Genomic DNA, 18,930 nt, shown 5'->3' on the forward strand with positions numbered 1-18,930 from the left:
TTTATATACAGAAGATAGACTAGTCGAATCTGTTCGATCTTGGTCGGGTTTTTAGTTTTTTCGACCAAACTGTCAATCGTTTAGTTGATTGCAGCGTCGCCCTCTTGATCGAATTCAGTTCAAGCTTGAAGGTTTTCTTCAAAACTCATGAAAACAAAGTATTTTTACATTTATTCAACTTTCCCAGCGAAATATTGCAACTTTTAATGCATATAAACACAGCTGATCTTGCAAATCGGTCCATCCGTTCCTGAGTTATATTGCCTCAAAGGATATGTGAACTCATTTTTATTATATAGAAGATGTCCTCCTGAATTATAACTCTTTATCTTATTTTTTAGGTATTGTGCAAATCTTGATCATAAACATGCAAAACTGTAAAAAACTAATGTGAAAATCTTTTAAACAAACAATTTACCGTTGATCAGTGACATAAACATGTGGAAATTATTGACAGTTAGGAAACAAGTACATTATCAATGGCTGCTTCGTTTATATCTATGAAATCTGTACACAGCTTGTGTCAAAGCTGAATCACTCCTTATCAAATTTATGGCTATCGTACACAAAAGATTTTACGGCATTCCCAGGCTCGGCTAGCTACTGTGTAGTCAAGGATTTTCCGCAACAGAAAAAAAAACTAACAACCGGGAACTTGCACTCTGCTTGTGCATTTGTTAAGTGTAACCTTGTTTTATTATTGGGACCGGTACATTCCCTGCTTTGCAACGGTGTATGGAAGCGGGTGGCCGACAACGATTCCTGTGCAGCGGTGCGGCCAAAAATCTAGCCTGAATATCGTCTTGCCACCTCGAAACATTCGACCGGCCATGGTTTAGCCATCTTGGACGGTCGAAAGGGGAATCCTCCTCGGCAATTGGGTTGTAGGGGTATCGATGTTTCGACATATTGCGAATCGGCAGGGAAACCTGACCCAAAATTCAATGTTTCAGAATTTTTCGGAGCCTCGGAAAAACTTTTAATTTGTTTTTTTTATGTATATGGGACTAAAAATTTGTTCTTATGCTGCATGGGCCAACTGTCATTCTACCGATTGAAATGGCTTATTGTTTACTGTTCAAAAATGTAAATAAAAGGTTTACAAACAAAATAAAAATATGTTGAAGACCAGGAAAGCATGCTCTTTATGTTAAACTGCACAAAACTCGATATTTTTCTGAGCTAAACAACCCAATTGAGGCCAACGATCTGAGGATTCAAACGATAATGTATAACGGAATTCTTTATGATTTGAACGCGGAAACCTGACGCCCACGTGGGCCGAACCTAGTACTAGACGAACATTGGGTTTCCACAATGTTCCATCTAGCTCCTGCTAGGATAGAAAGCGAGCGAGAGAATCTTACACTGTTCGATGCACTTTAAATATGCATTTTTAGCATCTAGCCCACTTCGTTTACCGATTTTCATTGGTCTTGATCCATTCAGCTCCATCTTAGTTTTTAGAGCCTTTCAGCTCACACCACGATCGCAAACGCGAACGTTTCGAATATTCCCCTGCGGCGAAGCTATCCTACTCCTTTGAGAGATCCCCAACAGCAGAAGCTCTCACGCAACCGACGATGGCACCACGCTCAGCGGCTTCGCGCTTAGTACGACGATAACAATAGTTACGAAGATGGTAGCTGGTGCTTGCACTACCGTTTGTTATCGACATCTAACTTCCGCGGCGATTCACTCCGAGCGGCGCTCACGGTTGGCTTGTTGATTTTAATGCTTCAATGTTGACTTGCTGATGCTCCGTGCTCCAACCTCGTTGGAGGATGTCGGCTATCCTGGTCGTCACTCTCGGTACAGCACTCCACAGCTCTACGTTCCGGCACATCGATAGGTGAAAGTGTCGATTCCGCACGAATCCAACTCCTCACATTCCTCTCTGATTCGAACCATGGACACGTGAGAAGAATGTGCTCAGCCGTTTCTGTCGTCACGTCTGGACATCTCGGACAGCAATGGCACGTACTGACAGACCTGGTTACCTATACTTTTTTTTTTAGTTAACCAATGTTTTCTATGAAGTCTCAGTTGTTCGATGGACTGATTCTCCCTGAATGCCGCCCGATGGAATTATTATCGGAACAGAGTGTACTATTGGGCAATTGCTTCCGAATAACACACTGGAGACGATTTAATATCAGACATCATTATTTCGGTTGAACAATACCAATATTTGAAAAGGGCGTAGCAGCCAAAATTTATTCCTTTTGATTCTTTGTCCACATATAATGCTATATATGTAGACGTATTTTGGCTATTACGCCCTTTTCAAACGGTGCTCTAGACTTGTGCTTATGACTACGCGCTATATGATCTCCTTCGACTAATTTTAACAACTGTGATTATCGTCGTAGACAATTATTTGTTGCATGTCTTCATCTATTGGTCGAGCTTCAGTTGAACTCCCATGCTATTAGTTTGGATCCGAAGACAACGCAGACTGGGGACAAATCATGCTTGCGATTAGTACCTGCTTCTTCGGAGGTTAGTTTATAAACCTTAGTTGGAGAAGGCTTTGCCCAAAAAGTTTTTGAAAACTTCACTTCTAATAGCATACATTGCGATCGTTCCACTATTGTACTGCAGCTAACCCGCAAGTCAGACTTATCTGTATATAGACGTCATATTACGAAGAAAAAGAAAAATTTGGATGGCTCCGCGGAAATAACGCGCAATGAGCAATCCCCGCAAGGAAGAAGTCAAGACAAAATTTTCAAAACGACTTATCTGCTTTTGTAAACAAAGATTCAAACGACGATTTGACGAATCTGATAGCTCTCCCACGCAAACCAACACCATCAACAAGTAGCGGAATCCTTCACCTACCTAATGATGGTGTTGGTTTGCGTGGGAGAGCTATCAGATTCGTCAAATCGTCGTTTGAATCTTTGTTTACAAAAGCAGATAAGTCGTTTTGAAAATTTTGTCTTGAAGTGTAACAAAGAATGCGTTGATTTCAGTTCTTGTTTTGAAAATGCGTGTTTGACAAGTTGATTGTTCTGCAGTTGAACAGATTATTGTTCCTAGGAGGTTTGGCTGAAGTTCGGAAAGCTTTGCGTTTACCCAAACCGACTAAACGACCAATGGGAAAATTGGAGCTTGTAATTCAGCATAAGGGTTACCGATGTATAGCAAATATCAAATCGATCAACTAATACGATATTGGAACTGGCTGCATTGAAATATGTCATTAGTAGAAGCGATTGAGTTAATGTATGTTTAGCATTTTCTAAATTATTCGCTTTCGGTCATCTTCGTGTACCTAGTTATTTCACTGAATGACAACAATGAAAATGAACAATGTTACGATAGCTGGGCATAGCTGTCTATGATCATTTACTAGGGAAATATCCGCTCAATGCGGTTTGGATTTTCCACTAATCCAAATTTTTCTTGCAACCTGTAATATCCAGATAAGTCTGACTTGCGGTTAGCGGCAGTGTATGGTTGATACGTTCTGCCATGGACTTCTGCTCTAAGTTGTACTCGACTGTAGTTTTTTATCGTATTCATAACTTCATCGATAGATTCTGGAACGCTAGTAAAAACTTACTTCCTCCAAGTAATTTTCTTCCACAGGGTCACACAGAATAAACCAACAACGCTGATAACCCTACAACGCTTGCTACGATCGTTGTGATAAAATGATAAAAAAAAGTAAATTACTGTTAGATCACTGTTTGTTCAACAAAAAATAAAAAAAAACTCCTCGGATTTGTTAAAGAATGTTTTGAAAATCCTCAAAATCATCCGAATTTTATTGTGTTGTTATAAATATATACAAAATATTATTTTTTGGCAAAAAAATCTGTGGGGGGAACAAAATAGTTTTTAAATATTTGTATCGGCCTAATTTAGTTTACCAATACCAGATTCTATTCCTTTATTTTATTTTAAAGTTCTACAACAACAAATTATGATCACGAAAGCTTGACAACTGAACACCTGGTATGGTAATCTGAAAGCATTGAAATCAAACATTTTCAGATCTATATAGGTTTATTGCCAGCTACAAGCACATTTTCCTGCAATAAAACCGTCATATGAGCCAAAGAAGAGCGAACTGAATATGCATTGGAAATAAAAAGTATTTTTCTCGGGTATTTGCTGGAGCCCCATAAAGTAAGCACCATTTCCTTACGATGAGCATAGATTGCGAAACACGTTGGACAGCCGGAGGGAAGAAAGTTCTGTTTCCATCCACTCGTCGGAGCCATATCTATATCTACGTGTGCCGAGACTGTGATTCGCAAATTGAGTCGAAAGTTTCCCCCCACATCATCTACCAGACGCATTCACGGCGGGGCCGCCCGGGGTCGGGGCAGCAAAGTGGAAGTGTGCAAAGGAAAAGGCCAGTCATCTCAAGACTGACACGAAGATGATTTACAACGGCAAATACACGGAACCAAAATATGGAGAATATGTACTTTTTATGCATTGTACATTTACTTGGAAATTGCCATTGCCAGCGAAGATGACGACGTCAGACTGTGTCACTTTAATGCCTTGTCATATACACTTTTAGTGGGGTCATATCTCGTTTACTTTATCGCGCGATTAACTACCCTCGCTGTTGCGGTGTGCAGAAAGTCCGTTACGGTTATTAAAACTTGAGCACTTTTGCCGAAGGCGGCCGCTTGAACGCAATTTCTTGCGCAGAATCTCGTTCTTTCTAACAAGTGAAAGTATCGACTTGAATGCAATCGAAAACTTCCACACAAGTCGAACGCGCGTTTTTCATATTTTCTTTTCCTTTCCAGCACCTATGTATGAGAGCGATCAGACTGACTTAGAGAGCTATGGCGAATCGGCGGGCTGCTACTATAACTACAATCACTACAGCGAAGGTGATCGTATCATGACGAACGAGCCCTGCCTGAACTGTACCTGCCACGACCGTATGCTCATGTGCTACCTGCGAGTATGCCCATTCACCAAAGCGATCGGCCAGGACTGTACGATCGAGAAACGTGAGGATCAGTGCTGCCCGGTGATCACCTGCCCCGAAGTGGAAGTACAGCTGGTTGACCACCAGACGACAGCCGGACCCGATGCTGCTGGCAGCTCAACGGCCGTTGGTTCCCTCGATCAGTATGGCTGTACGATTGAAAACAGGTTCTATCCGGAAGGAGCTCAAGTATGTTGCCTGGCTAACATCTAGATCCAATCATTTTAACATTCGATTATCTTAATTTCTTTTTCACAGGTGCCATCTAACCCCCACAAGCCTTGCGAACTGTGCTACTGTATCCGTAATATGACCACTTGTGTTATGCAGGAGTGTACGCTACACATTGATGGATGCCAGCCGATCTATAACAAGGGCGTGTGTTGTCCAGTACGATACGATTGCGGTAAGTTACTGAACCTTTTGATCAGCAAACAATTTTCTCAACAACTCCGCCCTTTCTTCACAGATCACGATAGGGATTCGAGCCCGATGCAATTGGAAGATGAAATGACTACTACTGTCCGCCCGACGCCTGGCTTCATCCTTACGACCACGATGTCTCCGGCCACCTCTACGGACTGTGTCCACAATAGCGAGGTGTACGCCGATGGTGCTATGATCATTACCGACAAACCGTGTGAACACTGCTACTGTATGCGCGGAGACATCGTTTGCGCCGTCCAAGAATGCGGAACTCCACTAGAGAACGAAGGCAAGAACTGCACAGCACTTCCGCCAGCACCAGGACAGTGCTGCCCGGATACGTACATGTGCGACGGAGGAATAGATGCCGCCGCTACCACGCTCCGACCAGATTCCGATGACCTGGTCACCGAACGCGAAACCGCCACAACCGCCAAGGCTCCGAGCAGCGACGAAGTTGCCAGTGCATCGATCGATGACGACGAAGATGTTCACCTCCCTGGTGCCATGGTTGATGACAAATCGGAAAGCGAAGAAGAAACCGACGTCGAAGTCGAACCAGTACCTCACGCCGATGATGACGACGAAAGTGTGGAACATGATGAAGAACAACACCACGAAGAACCCGAGAAACCAATTGCCGATGAGAAACCAACCACTAGTCAACCAAGCCAAGCCGACGAGAAGGAGGCCACCACTCAGACCGCTGTACAGGACGAGAAGGACCAAGAAACACCCGAAGTCCCAGTCGAATCTGATGATGTTCAGGAACAAGATGAAGAACTTAAGGTCACCACAGCAGCAGCACCCGAAGCCGACGCCAAGCCAGAACACGATGAGGAACCTAAAGCCACCACAGCTGCCGCCCCTGAAGCGGATGCCAAACCAGAGCACGATGAAGAGGAATCAAAGGTCACTACTGCAGCAGCCCCCGAAGCTGACGCCAAGCCTGAATCCGAGAAAGATAACGAAATCGATGAACAGCCAGCCATCAGCCACGATGTACAAGAGGACGCTGTCACCACCGAGCAACCATCTGAACCCGAGAAGGATCTAATTGCACCAACAGTTGCTCCCACTGATGACGAAGCCGCATCATACACCACCGTTAGTGCGCCAAAGGCCGAAGCTGCTCCAGCCGAAACTACCACCGCTTTTGCCTTCACTGCCAGCGACGATGACGTCGGTCAGACAACCGAAAGCCGCACGTACCTGCCGCCATTCTCCGATTCTGAAACCACTACCGTTCGTGTCGAGTCCGATGAACCAGCATTCGCTACAACCACGGCACCTCTTGCCGCGGCTGTCGACGAAACCGCCGAGTCTGATGACAAACCAGAAAGCTCCGCACCAGAAGCTGACCAACCAGAAGCCCCGGCCACCACCGTGAAGAGTATCGAATCCACTACCTACACTAAGGAACCGGCACACAAGTACGAAGACAACCTTCCAGAGCAGGACTTTGTTGAGCTGCCACCAGCCGAGATCGTTACCGAGTTGCCACCGATCCCAACAACCGCACGCATCCCAGAAATGCCCACCGAAGAAGTTGCAACTCAGCTGCCACCGGAGGCTGACTCGCACGTGCTGGACGATTCCTTGACCACCCTGGCCCCTGCTGCAGCCGATGTAGGTGCCCCAGCCGAAGACGAGAAACCTGCCACCGTGAACTTGGACGAACCAGTCGAAATGAACACCGTCATTCCATCGAGTGACGATAAGGCACCACTGGAACCAGAAAAGCAGACCCCAGACCAATTGTTCCCAGAAGCCATCCCCGGCGAAGGCGATTGCTTAGTTGATGGATCTACAGTCAGAAACAACGCTCTGATCCCCGCAAACAACAAGTGCCAGGTTTCGTGCAAGTGTATCAACAGTGTGGTGAAATGTGAAATGGTTCAGTGTGCTGCCGCTCCAGCCAAGGATTGCGCTCCTGTGCCAGCTGCTCCTGGCGAGTGCTGCCCAACATACAAGTGCAACGCTGTAGTACAGGACGAAAGTGTCTCGGAATCCGATAGCGACAGCGATACATCCTCAGTCTCCGAAGATGCCAAGGAGCCATCCACCGAAAGTTCCTCATCATCCGATGACACCACCGAAGAGTCTAAGGAAGAAGATGAACCATCAGAAAGTGATTCGTCGTCGTCCGACGACAGTGACGAGGAGGAAGAATCCAACCAGGTCGAAGATCAAGGCAAAGTAACTACCCGACGACCAATCCAAGCGACCACACCCGCCAAATCCGAAGAACAAGATCAGCCATCTGAAAGCGACTCGGAGTCTTCGGATAGTGAAACCGACTCGGATGAAGAAGATGAACCAGTTAAGGTCACCTCAGCTCGTCCAGCATATGCCGAACCGAAACCAGAATCCACTACCACAGCTAAGGTCAGCGACGACGAAACAGAACAAGAAAAGGTCACATCAGCTCCAGTGCTCGATGAAAGTCTGCCCACCGAAAGCCAAGTGGCAGAGAAGGAGCCTGAACATGACGACGATAAACAAGCAGTGGAACCAGTGGATGCTGAGAAGGAACAAGCCCAACCAACTACTGCTGGACCGGTTGCCGCCGATGAAGTACAGACAACCGTGGCAAGCGCTGCAGCTGACACTCCCACCGAAGAAGAATCATCAGTTGCTCCTGCTGACGAGAAACCAGTTGCTCACGATGAAGCTACTACCGCACAAACCGTCGAACAAACTGATGAGAAGGAACCCGAACCAGTTGTTGCCGATGTGGAACAAGACGCCGTTGAGCCCGCGAAACCAGAAGAAGATCTCCCAGCTGAACCAGTCGCTGCTACCACAGTCGCCGCTGAAAAGGATGCGGAACAAGATGTGCCTTCTGCTACTACCGTCGCTGCCGCTCAGGATGAAGAAGTGCCAGCTGAAGCTACAACTGCCAAGCCTGCGATCGCACTCGATGAACAGCCGAAACCGGAAGACGACGAATCACAGAAGCCCGAAGATGTGTCGGCAACTACCACCGCGTCTGTTGATGCTTCTGCTGATGACGTTGCTGCTCCAACCGAGAAGGACACTAAGCCAGAAAGCGCAGCCACTGAACTACCGGAAGCTGAAGCCCCTGTAACAGTGAAAGCACCCGAACGCGACGACACTATTCACTTCCCAGTGGACGAAGAACCGGAACATGATTACGGCCAGGTACCACACAAACCAGTTTTGCCAGTCGAGGAAACAGAAGACGAACACCCGGTGGAACATGACGATAGCATCCACTTCCCGGTCGATGAAGAAGATGAAGCACCAATCTTTACGCCCACAGTCAGTGAAGATCAAGCAGAGGATGATGAGCAGAAACCAGTCGATGATCATGTGCCTGGTCATGTTGAGGAAAGCGAACCGATTGTGCCAGTGACGCAAGCAGCTGCTGAAGAAGCCACTACATTGAAGGCCGCTGAGGAAGCAACCACTGATAAGGCTCAACCAGAATCGGATAGTGCATTGGATGACAAGATCGACGAAGATAAGCCGATTCAACCGACATTCGATGATGCGATAACTACCAGTGCTCCTGCAGCGCAGGAAGATGCCAAGGAACCAATTGCCGATGATGAAGCTCAAGCGGCGACAACAAGTGCACCAGCAAGCCAAGATGCAATCACTCCGGAAATGCCACCAGAAGAAGTTCACACTCAAATGCCACTGGAATCCGACGATCAGATCAAGGATCATGATGCAGCACCGGCGACTCAAGCCGCACCTGTAAGTGATGTTGAACAAGAGGCGGAGAAGGAACCAGAAACTGAAGCCGATGCCAATGTGAGCTCTGAAGAAGAACAAGAACACGTTCCGGTGAGTCAAGATGCGGGCGGCGAAGACGAGGGAAGCAGCGAAGAAGCTATTGTGCATGAAGTTCAACCACCAACATCAGATGAAAAGGATGAAGCGGAGGAAAAACCAGTTTCGGCCGATGAGGTGAAACCGGTTGAACAGGACACTAAACCTGTTTCTGCGGACGATAAGATTACGTCAGAAGATGAAGAACAGAAGCCAATTGCCTTCGATGACGAAAAACCAACTGAGGTAGAAGTTAAGCCGGTATCGAGTGACGATGTTAAGCCTACTGAAGAGGAAGAGAAACCTGCAGCTGCCGCTGACGAGAAACCAGCTGAAGAAGAGCAGAAACCAATCTCGGCTGCTGATGAAAAGCCAATCGAAGAAGAACAGAAACCAGTTTCTGCTGATGATGAAAAACCAGCAGAAGAAGAACAGAAGCCAGTCTCGGATGACGATAAGAAGCCAACTGAAGAAGAACAGAAGCCAGTTTCTGCTGACGAAGTGAAACCGGATGAAGAAGAACAGAAGCCGATCCCTGCTGCCGATGATGAAGCTGCTAAAGAGGAACAGAAGCCAGTTTCTGCGGATGACGTGAAACCGGATGAGGAAGAACAAAAACCGATCTCTGCCGATGAAAGTGAACCTGCTCTGGAGGAACAGAAACCAGTGTCCGCTGATGACGAAAAACCATCTGTAGAAGAAGAGAAGCCAGTCTCTGCGGACGAAGAAGAACAGAAGCCTGTTTCTGCTGACGAAGTGAAACCGGATGAGGTTGAACAGAAGCCCAGCTCTGCTGATGACACTAAGCCCACTGAAGAGGAACAGAAACCGGTCACTGCTGATGATGTGAAACCTTCTGAAGAGGAACCAGTTGCTACGGATGATGTTACATCAGATGAAGATGAAGTTACGCCTGCTGTTTCTGACGATGATAAACCAGCCGAAGAACAGAAACCAGTTGTGGCTGACGAAGAAGAGCAAAAACCAGCACTTACTGACGACGAGAAACCAACTGAAGAACCTAAGCCAGTATCTGCTGACGATGAGAAGCCAACTGAGGAAGAACAGAAACCAATTGCAGCTGACGATGAGAAGCCAACCGAGGCAGAACAGAAACCAAGTGCTGCTGACGATGAGAAACCAGCTGAAGAAGAGCCAAAACCAGTATCGGCGGCTGATGAAAAAACAACAGAGGAAGAACAGAAACCAATTGCAGCTAGCGATGATACTGGAGCTGGAGAAGAACAGAAACCAGTTACTGCTGATGATGAAAAACCGGTTGAAGAAGAGCAGAAACCAGTCGTTGTTGATGATGGAAAACCAGCTGAAGAAGAACAGAAACCAGTCACTGCTGATGATGAAAAACCGGCCGAAGAAGAGCAGAAACCAACTCCTGTTGACGATGAGGAAGTGAAACCATCTGTTGAAGAAGACCAGAAGCCAGCTGACGATGAGAAACCAACGGAAGAAGAACAGAAACCAGTTGTTGCCGATGATGGAAAACCAGCTGAGGAGGAAGAACAGAAACCTGTCGTGTCTGAAGATGGAAAACCAGCCGAAGAAGAACCCAAGCCTGTTAGTGCTGATGATGAGAAACCTGCCGATGTAGAATTGAAGCCAGTTGTTTCTGACGACGAGAAGTTAGCTGAAGATGAACAGAAGCCTATTGCCGCTGATGATGGAAAACCAGTTGAAGAAGAACAGAAGCCAGTTGCCATCGACGACGATAAACCTACTGAGGAAGAACAGAAGCCAGTTTCGGCTGATGATGAGAAACCAACTGAAGATGAAGATAAACCAGTTTCTGCTGATGAGGAAAAACCCGCTGATGTAGAGAAGCCAGTGTCTGCGGATGATGAGGTAGAAAGTACTCCAGCGAGTGTCGATGATGGAAAACCAGTTGAAGATGAAGACAAGCAGAAACCTGTGGCTGCTGATGAACAGAAACCAGTTTCCAGTGATGATGATGCGGCTGAAGAACAGAAACCATTGGCTACGGATGACGAAAAGCAAACTGAACCCTCTGTTAGTGACGATGAACAAAAACCAATTTCTTCCGACGATGCCAAGCCAACCGACGATGAAGTTAAACCAACAGTGGTAAGCGATGCTAAGCCAACGGAAGATGAAGAAGAAAAGCCAGAACTTGATGAATCCGCTACCACTGCTGCCACAACCGCGGACGAAGAACACAAGCCTGAAAGTGACGAATCGGCTACTTTGGCTGCTCCTTCTGCCGACGAAGAAAAGCCAGCCGTACCGGCCGTGGATGAAGCTAAACCAGTTGAGGACAAACCGGAGTTCGATGAGGATGAACCAAAGGCTACAACAACTGCTCCGGTTAAGGAAGCTGATGAAGAAGACAGCGTGGAAGATGCACAACACGAACCGACGGTTACCGATGAAGATGAGTCGACAGAAGTTGCTAGCGAAGACGACAAAGAACACGAACATGACAAGACTCCAGCTGTTGAAGCCGATGAGGAACAGAAAGAATCTGATGACGTAGCACCCGCAACGACACCAGCCGCTGATGAGCAGAAGACTCCAGTTGAAGCTGACGAGGAAGACAAACCAGAGCCCGCACAGGATTCAGAAGTGTTGACTCCAGAAATCGAGGCAACCACGACTGCTGCCAAGGATGAAGTTAAACCAGATCAGGATGAAGCTAAACCAGATGTGGAAGCCGATGGTCTTGCACCAACTGAAGCACCAGTTAAGGCTGAAGATGATGTTGCTGAAGAACCGAAGCCGACTCCAGTGGCTCACGATGAACAGACTTCGCAACAGGATGTTGATGCTACGGAAGCCCCAGTAAAGGAAGCAGATGAATCACAAGCTCCGACTACCGTATCTTCTGTTGCTGCTGATCAAGATGAAGAAGAAAAACCAGCTGAGGATGGCAAGGAACCAGAAGCGGATAAACCAGGTGTGACATTGGAGGATGATGAAGAGGAACAAAAACCAGCGGTTGAACCTGTTGAAGCCGATGAAGAAGAGCACGACACACACAAGCCGGAAGCTGACGAGGATGAAAAATTGGCAACTGCTACAGAATCTGTCGATAAACCAGAAACCACTGTGGCTCCCTCAAAGGATGAGGAGGAAAGTGATAAACTAAAGCCCACACCTTCAGCAGATGCTGATGAAATCGAAAAGGATGAACAAGCTCCAACAATTGCACCAGAATCTGATAAGCCTGCATCAACCGACGAAGCTTCAGCAGGAGTGCTTGAAACTGAAAAACCAGCAATTACATCGGATGAAGAAGAAACAAAACCAACTCAACCAATTGAGGCTGATGAAGAGGAACATACACCAGCTGTTGAGCCAGTTGAATCTGATGATCAAGCAGAACCCGTTGAAAGCGATGAAGAAGAAAAGCCAGCTGTAGACCAAGTCGAAAGTGATGAGGAGGATAAACCAACTGACGATACCACTGTAACTACCAGCCCAGCTGCTGATGAAACGAAACCAGAGGATGAGGAAGTTAAACCCGCCTTTGACAAGGAAGACGACTCAGCAACTGAATCAGCAATCAAGGAACAAGACAAGCCTGTTGAAGCAGAGAGTGATGAGGAGTCTAAGCCAGCTGACGTTACCACAGCTGCACCAGCTGACGAACTGCAACCCACAACTTCTTCTACGCCAGAAAAGGAATCCGACGAGGGCCAGAAACCATTACCAGTTGAGTCTGATGAAGAAGACAAGCCAGCTCCAGAAGCTGATGATCAAACTAAACCAATTGATGCCGATGAAGAGCCAACTGCTACGCAAGCACCAACCAAGGTATCTGATGACGAAGAAGAAACTACTCAAGGGCTCCCAGCCGCTGACGATGAACAAAAACCATCCGTTGAAGATGAGAAACCGGTTGAAGTGCAACCAACTGCTGATGAAGAACAGAAACCAGCCGACGACAAGGAACCAGCGGAAGTGCAGCCAACTGCTGACGAAGAACAGAAACCGATCGTTGATGGAGAAAAACCAGCTGAAGTGCAACCAACCGCTGATGAAGAACAGAAACCTGCTGTCGCTGAAGATAAACCAGCGGAAGCGCAACCAACTGCTGATGAAGAGCAGAAGCCTGTTGACGATGAAGAAAAACCAGCGGAAGTGCAGCCAACTGCTGACGAAGAACAGAAACCGGTCGTTGATGGAGAAAAACCGGATGAAGCGCAACCAACCGCCGATGAAGAACAGAAACCTGCTGTTGACGAAGATAAACCAGTGGAAGTGCAACCAACCGCCGATGAAGAAGAGAAGCCTGTTGTCGACGAAGCGAAACCAACTGAACCAACCGCCGATGAAGAAGATAAACCAACCGAAGTGCAACCAACCGCCGATGAAGAAGATAAGCCAACCGAAGTGCAACCAACCGCTGACGACGATCAGAAACCTGCACTCGAAGAAGAAGAAGAAACAAAACCAACTCCTTCGTCAGATGACGTACAACAACCAGAACTTGATGAGAAGGTCGAGGAGGAGCCAGTTAAATCTGACGACGCGGCACCAACCACCACAGCGCCAGCTCTGGATAGCGAAAAGGAAAGCGATGAAACTGGCAAGCCCACAATCGAGGAAGAGCGCGACGAAGTTCAAACAACTCCAGCGCAGTCCGCAGTGGAGTCTGACGATGAATCATCGGAACAAGAAGTTGCTACACCTGTCGCTACTCCTGAGGAAGGTCCCAAACCAGTGGAAGCGGATGAAGAGCAAAAACCAGAGGTGGCAGAACCAGTCACAACTGCATCTAGCGTTGCTGCTGATGCTGACGAAGAACAGAAGGAAGTTACGCAAACCGTGCCAATTGCCGACGACAAGGGTGAACTCCCGGTAAGTTACGATGATGAGACGCCAGCCTCAGCCACATCCGCTGCTCCGTCAGAGAGCGCCAAGGATGAAGAAGAAGCAGCGCCCACAACAACGGCCCCTATCAAGTCTGAAGAAGTCGATAAGGTGACTGAGAGCACAACCGTCGCAGCTGCAGATGTTACCGCCGCACCGATTGCGCCGATATCTGATGAAAGCAAGGAAGACGATAAATTAGCCACTCAGGATGAAGTTCAGAAACCTGTTGAAGAAGATGTTCAGAAACCAGCCGAGGAAAAACCTGTGGTTGCCGACGAAGACGAAGACTTGCAGCAGCAATCCAAACCCGTGTTTGACGACAAGGAAGACGAATCTCAGAAACCGGTAACGCCTGGCTATGAGGACAGTTACTTGCCATCGAGCACCAAGAAACCAGATGTTGACAGTCCACCTGCATCGTACGGACCACCCGGAGGCCAGCAGTACGATCCTGGATACGGACACATGCCTCCACACTATCCACCATCGTCCTACGAAGACGACTACACGGACGAGGAAGATCCAGCCTCATTCGGACCGGGCACCTGCCGGTACGGTGGAAAGCTTTACGTGTCCGCACAGCAAATTCCGCGGGAAGATCCGTGCGATTTCTGCTTCTGCTTCCGCAGTGACATCATCTGTTTGCAGCAGTCGTGCCCGCCGCCAATCAGCGGATGCCACGAAGAACCCATCTCCGGTTTCTGCTGTCCACGGTACGAATGCCCGGTGTCGATGGCCACGGTACTCAACGTGACGACCAGTACGACAACCACCACGACGACGTTGCCACCGCATTTCCTGTCGCACGCCTACAAGGGATCAGTGACGAAACGTGGCTGCCAGATCCAGGGCAAGGCGTATCAAGTCGGTGAAACGGTGGCGTCCGCCAGCGGTCCCTGTATGCGATGCTTGTAAGTATTTCTGTTTGACGAATACTGTTTTCGAAGTGGAATCCTAATCATCGAATCATTTCCTTTTATTTTTTCCAATAGATGTGGCGGCGATGGCCAGATGAAGTGCGAACCTAAGGCCTGCAGTCCCGAGCCCATGCTACAGCAAATGATTGCGGTGGCGGCATCCCGAAGGCGATGAAGCGTTTAGCCGAGCAGCCGACAAGCGACCGAGAGTATGGAATGGAAGAAGCCAGGGAGAATAAACAAGAGAGAAAGAGCGAGATTGCGAGCGAATACAACGTTAAAGAGGTAATCTCACGTTAGAACTCATTTTTCAAACTAGGAAAAACAGGAACTGTACGATACGGAAAACCAGGATAGGAAAGAGATGTAATTGTCGTTAGGTTGCATCTCGTGGCGAGTGTTTGGGAAGCGGATAACGAAGGTGGTTTAAAGAAAAGAAAGACGCGTCACACGAAGCAAAGTAGCTCATTTTTCCAAAAGACTTGATACAACAATCACTCATAGGCAGCACACGCACACATCCACAAATCACGCGCAAACAGAACAGTAAAACCGAGACAACGATTTCTAGATCAAGGATCATCTGATTGACGACGGCCATTTTGGAATACGTTCAATATGGCCGGCTTCGATCTGGTGAGCCGGTACTCTAATTTTTATTTTGTGTACAGCTGATTTTTTCGAACTAACAATCTTTTGAAATTCGTAAATGAGAAATGAAAGCAGATACAACCGTTAGGAAAATACCATAAAGTGGTCGTCGTGTCTCATACAATTACTTCTAGTCTCTCTGTTTTACGTTTTTTTTATATAGAAAGGAATGGCAAAGGAAAGGAAGCGATAAGAATTTAGCAATGGACCGTAGCAGAACACTCACTCACACCGATACAATTCGCCGAAATCTTGTCCTTTTAACATAGATGTTTGTTTTAGCAGACACCAAAAGCTCAAAATTCTGACGTGAATGCACACATACACACAGACACATCGAATAGATATCCCCTCAGTGCGTTCTTGTAAGTGTAAAAAAAATCTAACCTCAATGTGAATGTTATTTTTATACATGGATATGAATATGCATTTCCGTTTTTTTACGTGTTAAATTTATTAATTTTTGATGTAATAGAACGTGTAGAATATGAGTGTTACGAGAGTGAACGCGATGGTGCATCGACTCGCCCCTCGTGCCAAACGCTCTTCTCTGTGTGTCAACCGTTCCATTTGTCGTTTCGATCAAAGGGAACGCAAATCTCACCGCATAGGAATTACAAATGAGATCGAACGACGATATGACGCGTGTAGGAATGAATAGGATTAAGCGACCACCTTTAGCTGCCCCCATATCTACCGTAACTTTTCTGTTTATTGCTTCTGAAATCCGATCACCAGAAAACGACCCGCTATTGACAGTGTTACCAACTCCTACACAGTTTCCATGGTGAGAGAGAGACAACCACATCACAAACAAAACCACTGAACTTTTCATTCAAAAGCATCCAAAACGAAACAAAAAACACAAGCGAAGATACGAGTTGTGATATGTATTATTAGTGTAAACACGTAACGAAACTAACTTTTGCATTTTCGGGTACGAACACATTCCATCGAGCATGTTTGCAGAACTTACAAAAACAAAACGGTTTTAAAGCAGTGATGAAGCGAGATCGAGTCAATGAGTTCCACCAAATGAGTTCGACCGATCGAATGTTACACGATTGCTTGAACCTGATGGAACTCGGCTTGGTCCCCAACGTCAATATATCAATAGAATGGCAATAACAAAATTTACCTTTTTCCGACTCTCTGGTCGTCTCTTCTCATCTATTCACTCATCACTAAAAAAAATACAATTTTTATAACTCCAGCTGATGAGTTCCCTCAAGTCATTCACACACTGAAATACCCACACCCGAAAACAAACACAAACGTTAAACAGAATCGCGGGGGCGAGCAGAGAGCGTGAAAGATGTAAATATTACTAATTTATAGAAAGGAACGATAAAAGTGAATTAAATTAACGACACTAGGGTTTTAAATCACATGTTTTTACTTTCGAGCTGAAGTGAACGAAAAAAAAGCTCGAAGTAATTCAAAATTATCTATTAATTTAATTAATTAGCCAGAAAGCTCAAGTAAGTAAAACAAGAGAGTATTTTTTTATTTTAGTTTATGTGTTTCTGTCCCTTCTTTTTTATATTTGTATATTTGCCATAATTTTAATAAATTTCAAAAACTACTTTTGCAAAATTAATTTTCGAAGGAGACTCAAGCTAGTAAGAAAACAAAAAAAAGTTAAGCAATATTCAAATTTAGACACGAACAAAATCCTTTCCCAAAAAGCATAAAAAGACGAAAAAAATGCAAACTGAGTATTGAAACTATCGATTTAACTGTATTACTTAGCTATTAATTTACTCAAAATGAAAGCAAAAGCTCATGCATAACTGTAGATCCAGGTAACATCAGCAGCAGTGAACACAGAACCAGTGTTGAAGTAAGTCGACCGATAAAAAAAATGTGTCGCGAAACCCAGAACGTGATGTGTGAGTGCCGGCAAAACACTCGGCGCGGAACTCACACAAACACCAATCGAAGCAAAGCGAAAGCAAGAACGCTTGAACCAGAGCGACATTAGCTTGCCCGTGCCGTACCTCTTCCAGGAGCTCGCTCAGTCTTATTTATTTTCCACTAACACCAAAACGTTAAAATTTCTGTAGTTATTAGTCTACGATTGCACCCGATTATCAAGCTCATCACCATACACGACAACTCAAAGTACTTATCCGGGGTGACGGTCACAATTGTTTGCATCCATATCCCAAATAAGTATATAGCAAGAGAGCATTAGACAGCGCGAAAATGAATCATGTTACTTCCTTAAGTTATTATCAGATTTTAAATATGTCGACAAGATAGAGTTCGCAAGCAATCGGTACAAGGCCATGTGTGAGGACGATTGCTTCCTAAGTTTATCTTCCACCCAATACGATGACCTCTTCCGCTGTCTATCAAGTGAACATATAGATTAACCTAATTATACGGAGCGAGCGAGCGAGCAAACACACTCTCAGCGAAAATGGCAACGGCACGGCTGCGACCAGAAATCTTGCTCGGGTTCAGAACCAGAAGTCGCAGGTTTTTTGTTTTCAATCAGATCATTCATTGATACGAAACCAAGATCAGAATTGATGTCACCCGCCAAACACTACTTCGAAGCTAGTGGCTCCTTGTTTCATTTGTTTTCTTATCACTCAAGTGCGTATGAGTGCGCACACGATCGGTTAAAATTTATAGCGAAAAAAAATGAGAACAGTGCGGATTTTTTGGAAACAAGATACTAAACATGAGACAAAAATATGATCACAAATCAACAAAAGAGAAGACAGATGACAGTGACGAAGAAGTGAGAAAGCAAAAAATATGAGAAAAAATCAGGATATTTTTAAGTGTCCTTTTATACTGAAATAAAATTTTTACGTAAAAATTGAATAAAAATAAATTCAATGAAGTTATTAATGATCCGAAATTTCACCTAATCTAACTTCGAATGATAAGGAAAATTTATTCAGTACTTTATGTTCCCATCCCCATCGTTTATTACTCGTAAGCAGTGTAGTGTTTCCTTTCAGGGCTCAATAAAACACGTGTGGTCTGCTTTACGGTATGGTTCCAAGTGGGAGATTTATTTTCCAATGCCTACTATGATGTATCATATTTCTAACTTCGCCTACTGCGATGAATCATATTCAACCAACGCCTACTATGATGTTCCCATTCAAACTTAGCCTACTACATCTCTCCTTCCTTCTGAAGAAAATAAAATTTGATTTTTATTTTAGTTTAATACCTATTGCTTATTACATCGGTAGATATGATAATCTTTCATGTACTCTGGTTTTCTAATTTCACGTTTTCTTTGATATCTCACAGGTCCAGTAGATGTTTCAGCACTGGGCAGCACAGTTTCTT

General features: G+C 45.6%; 1 protein-coding gene across 4 annotated transcripts in view; it reads left to right on the forward strand.

Moving 5' to 3' along the window:
• LOC134207914 (titin homolog) overlaps nt 1-18,460 on the forward strand; it is a 221,288-nt gene extending 202,828 nt beyond the window's left edge. For all 4 annotated transcript variants that reach the window (XM_062683983.1, XM_062683981.1, XM_062683982.1 and 1 more), the window contains exons 4-7: nt 4,779-5,155; nt 5,225-5,372; nt 5,436-14,955; nt 15,037-18,460. In XM_062683983.1, coding sequence (XP_062539967.1) covers nt 4,779-5,155; nt 5,225-5,372; nt 5,436-14,955; nt 15,037-15,136 — 10,145 coding nt within the window. In that variant the 3' untranslated portion in view covers nt 15,137-18,460. The remainder of the gene's footprint in view (nt 1-4,778; nt 5,156-5,224; nt 5,373-5,435; nt 14,956-15,036) is intronic.
• The last annotated feature ends 470 nt before the right edge of the window (nt 18,461-18,930 follow it).

The sequence above is a fragment of the Armigeres subalbatus genome, chromosome 1, assembly GCF_024139115.2.
Source record: "Armigeres subalbatus isolate Guangzhou_Male chromosome 1, GZ_Asu_2, whole genome shotgun sequence".
Classification (NCBI taxonomy): Eukaryota; Metazoa; Arthropoda; class Insecta; order Diptera; family Culicidae; genus Armigeres; species Armigeres subalbatus.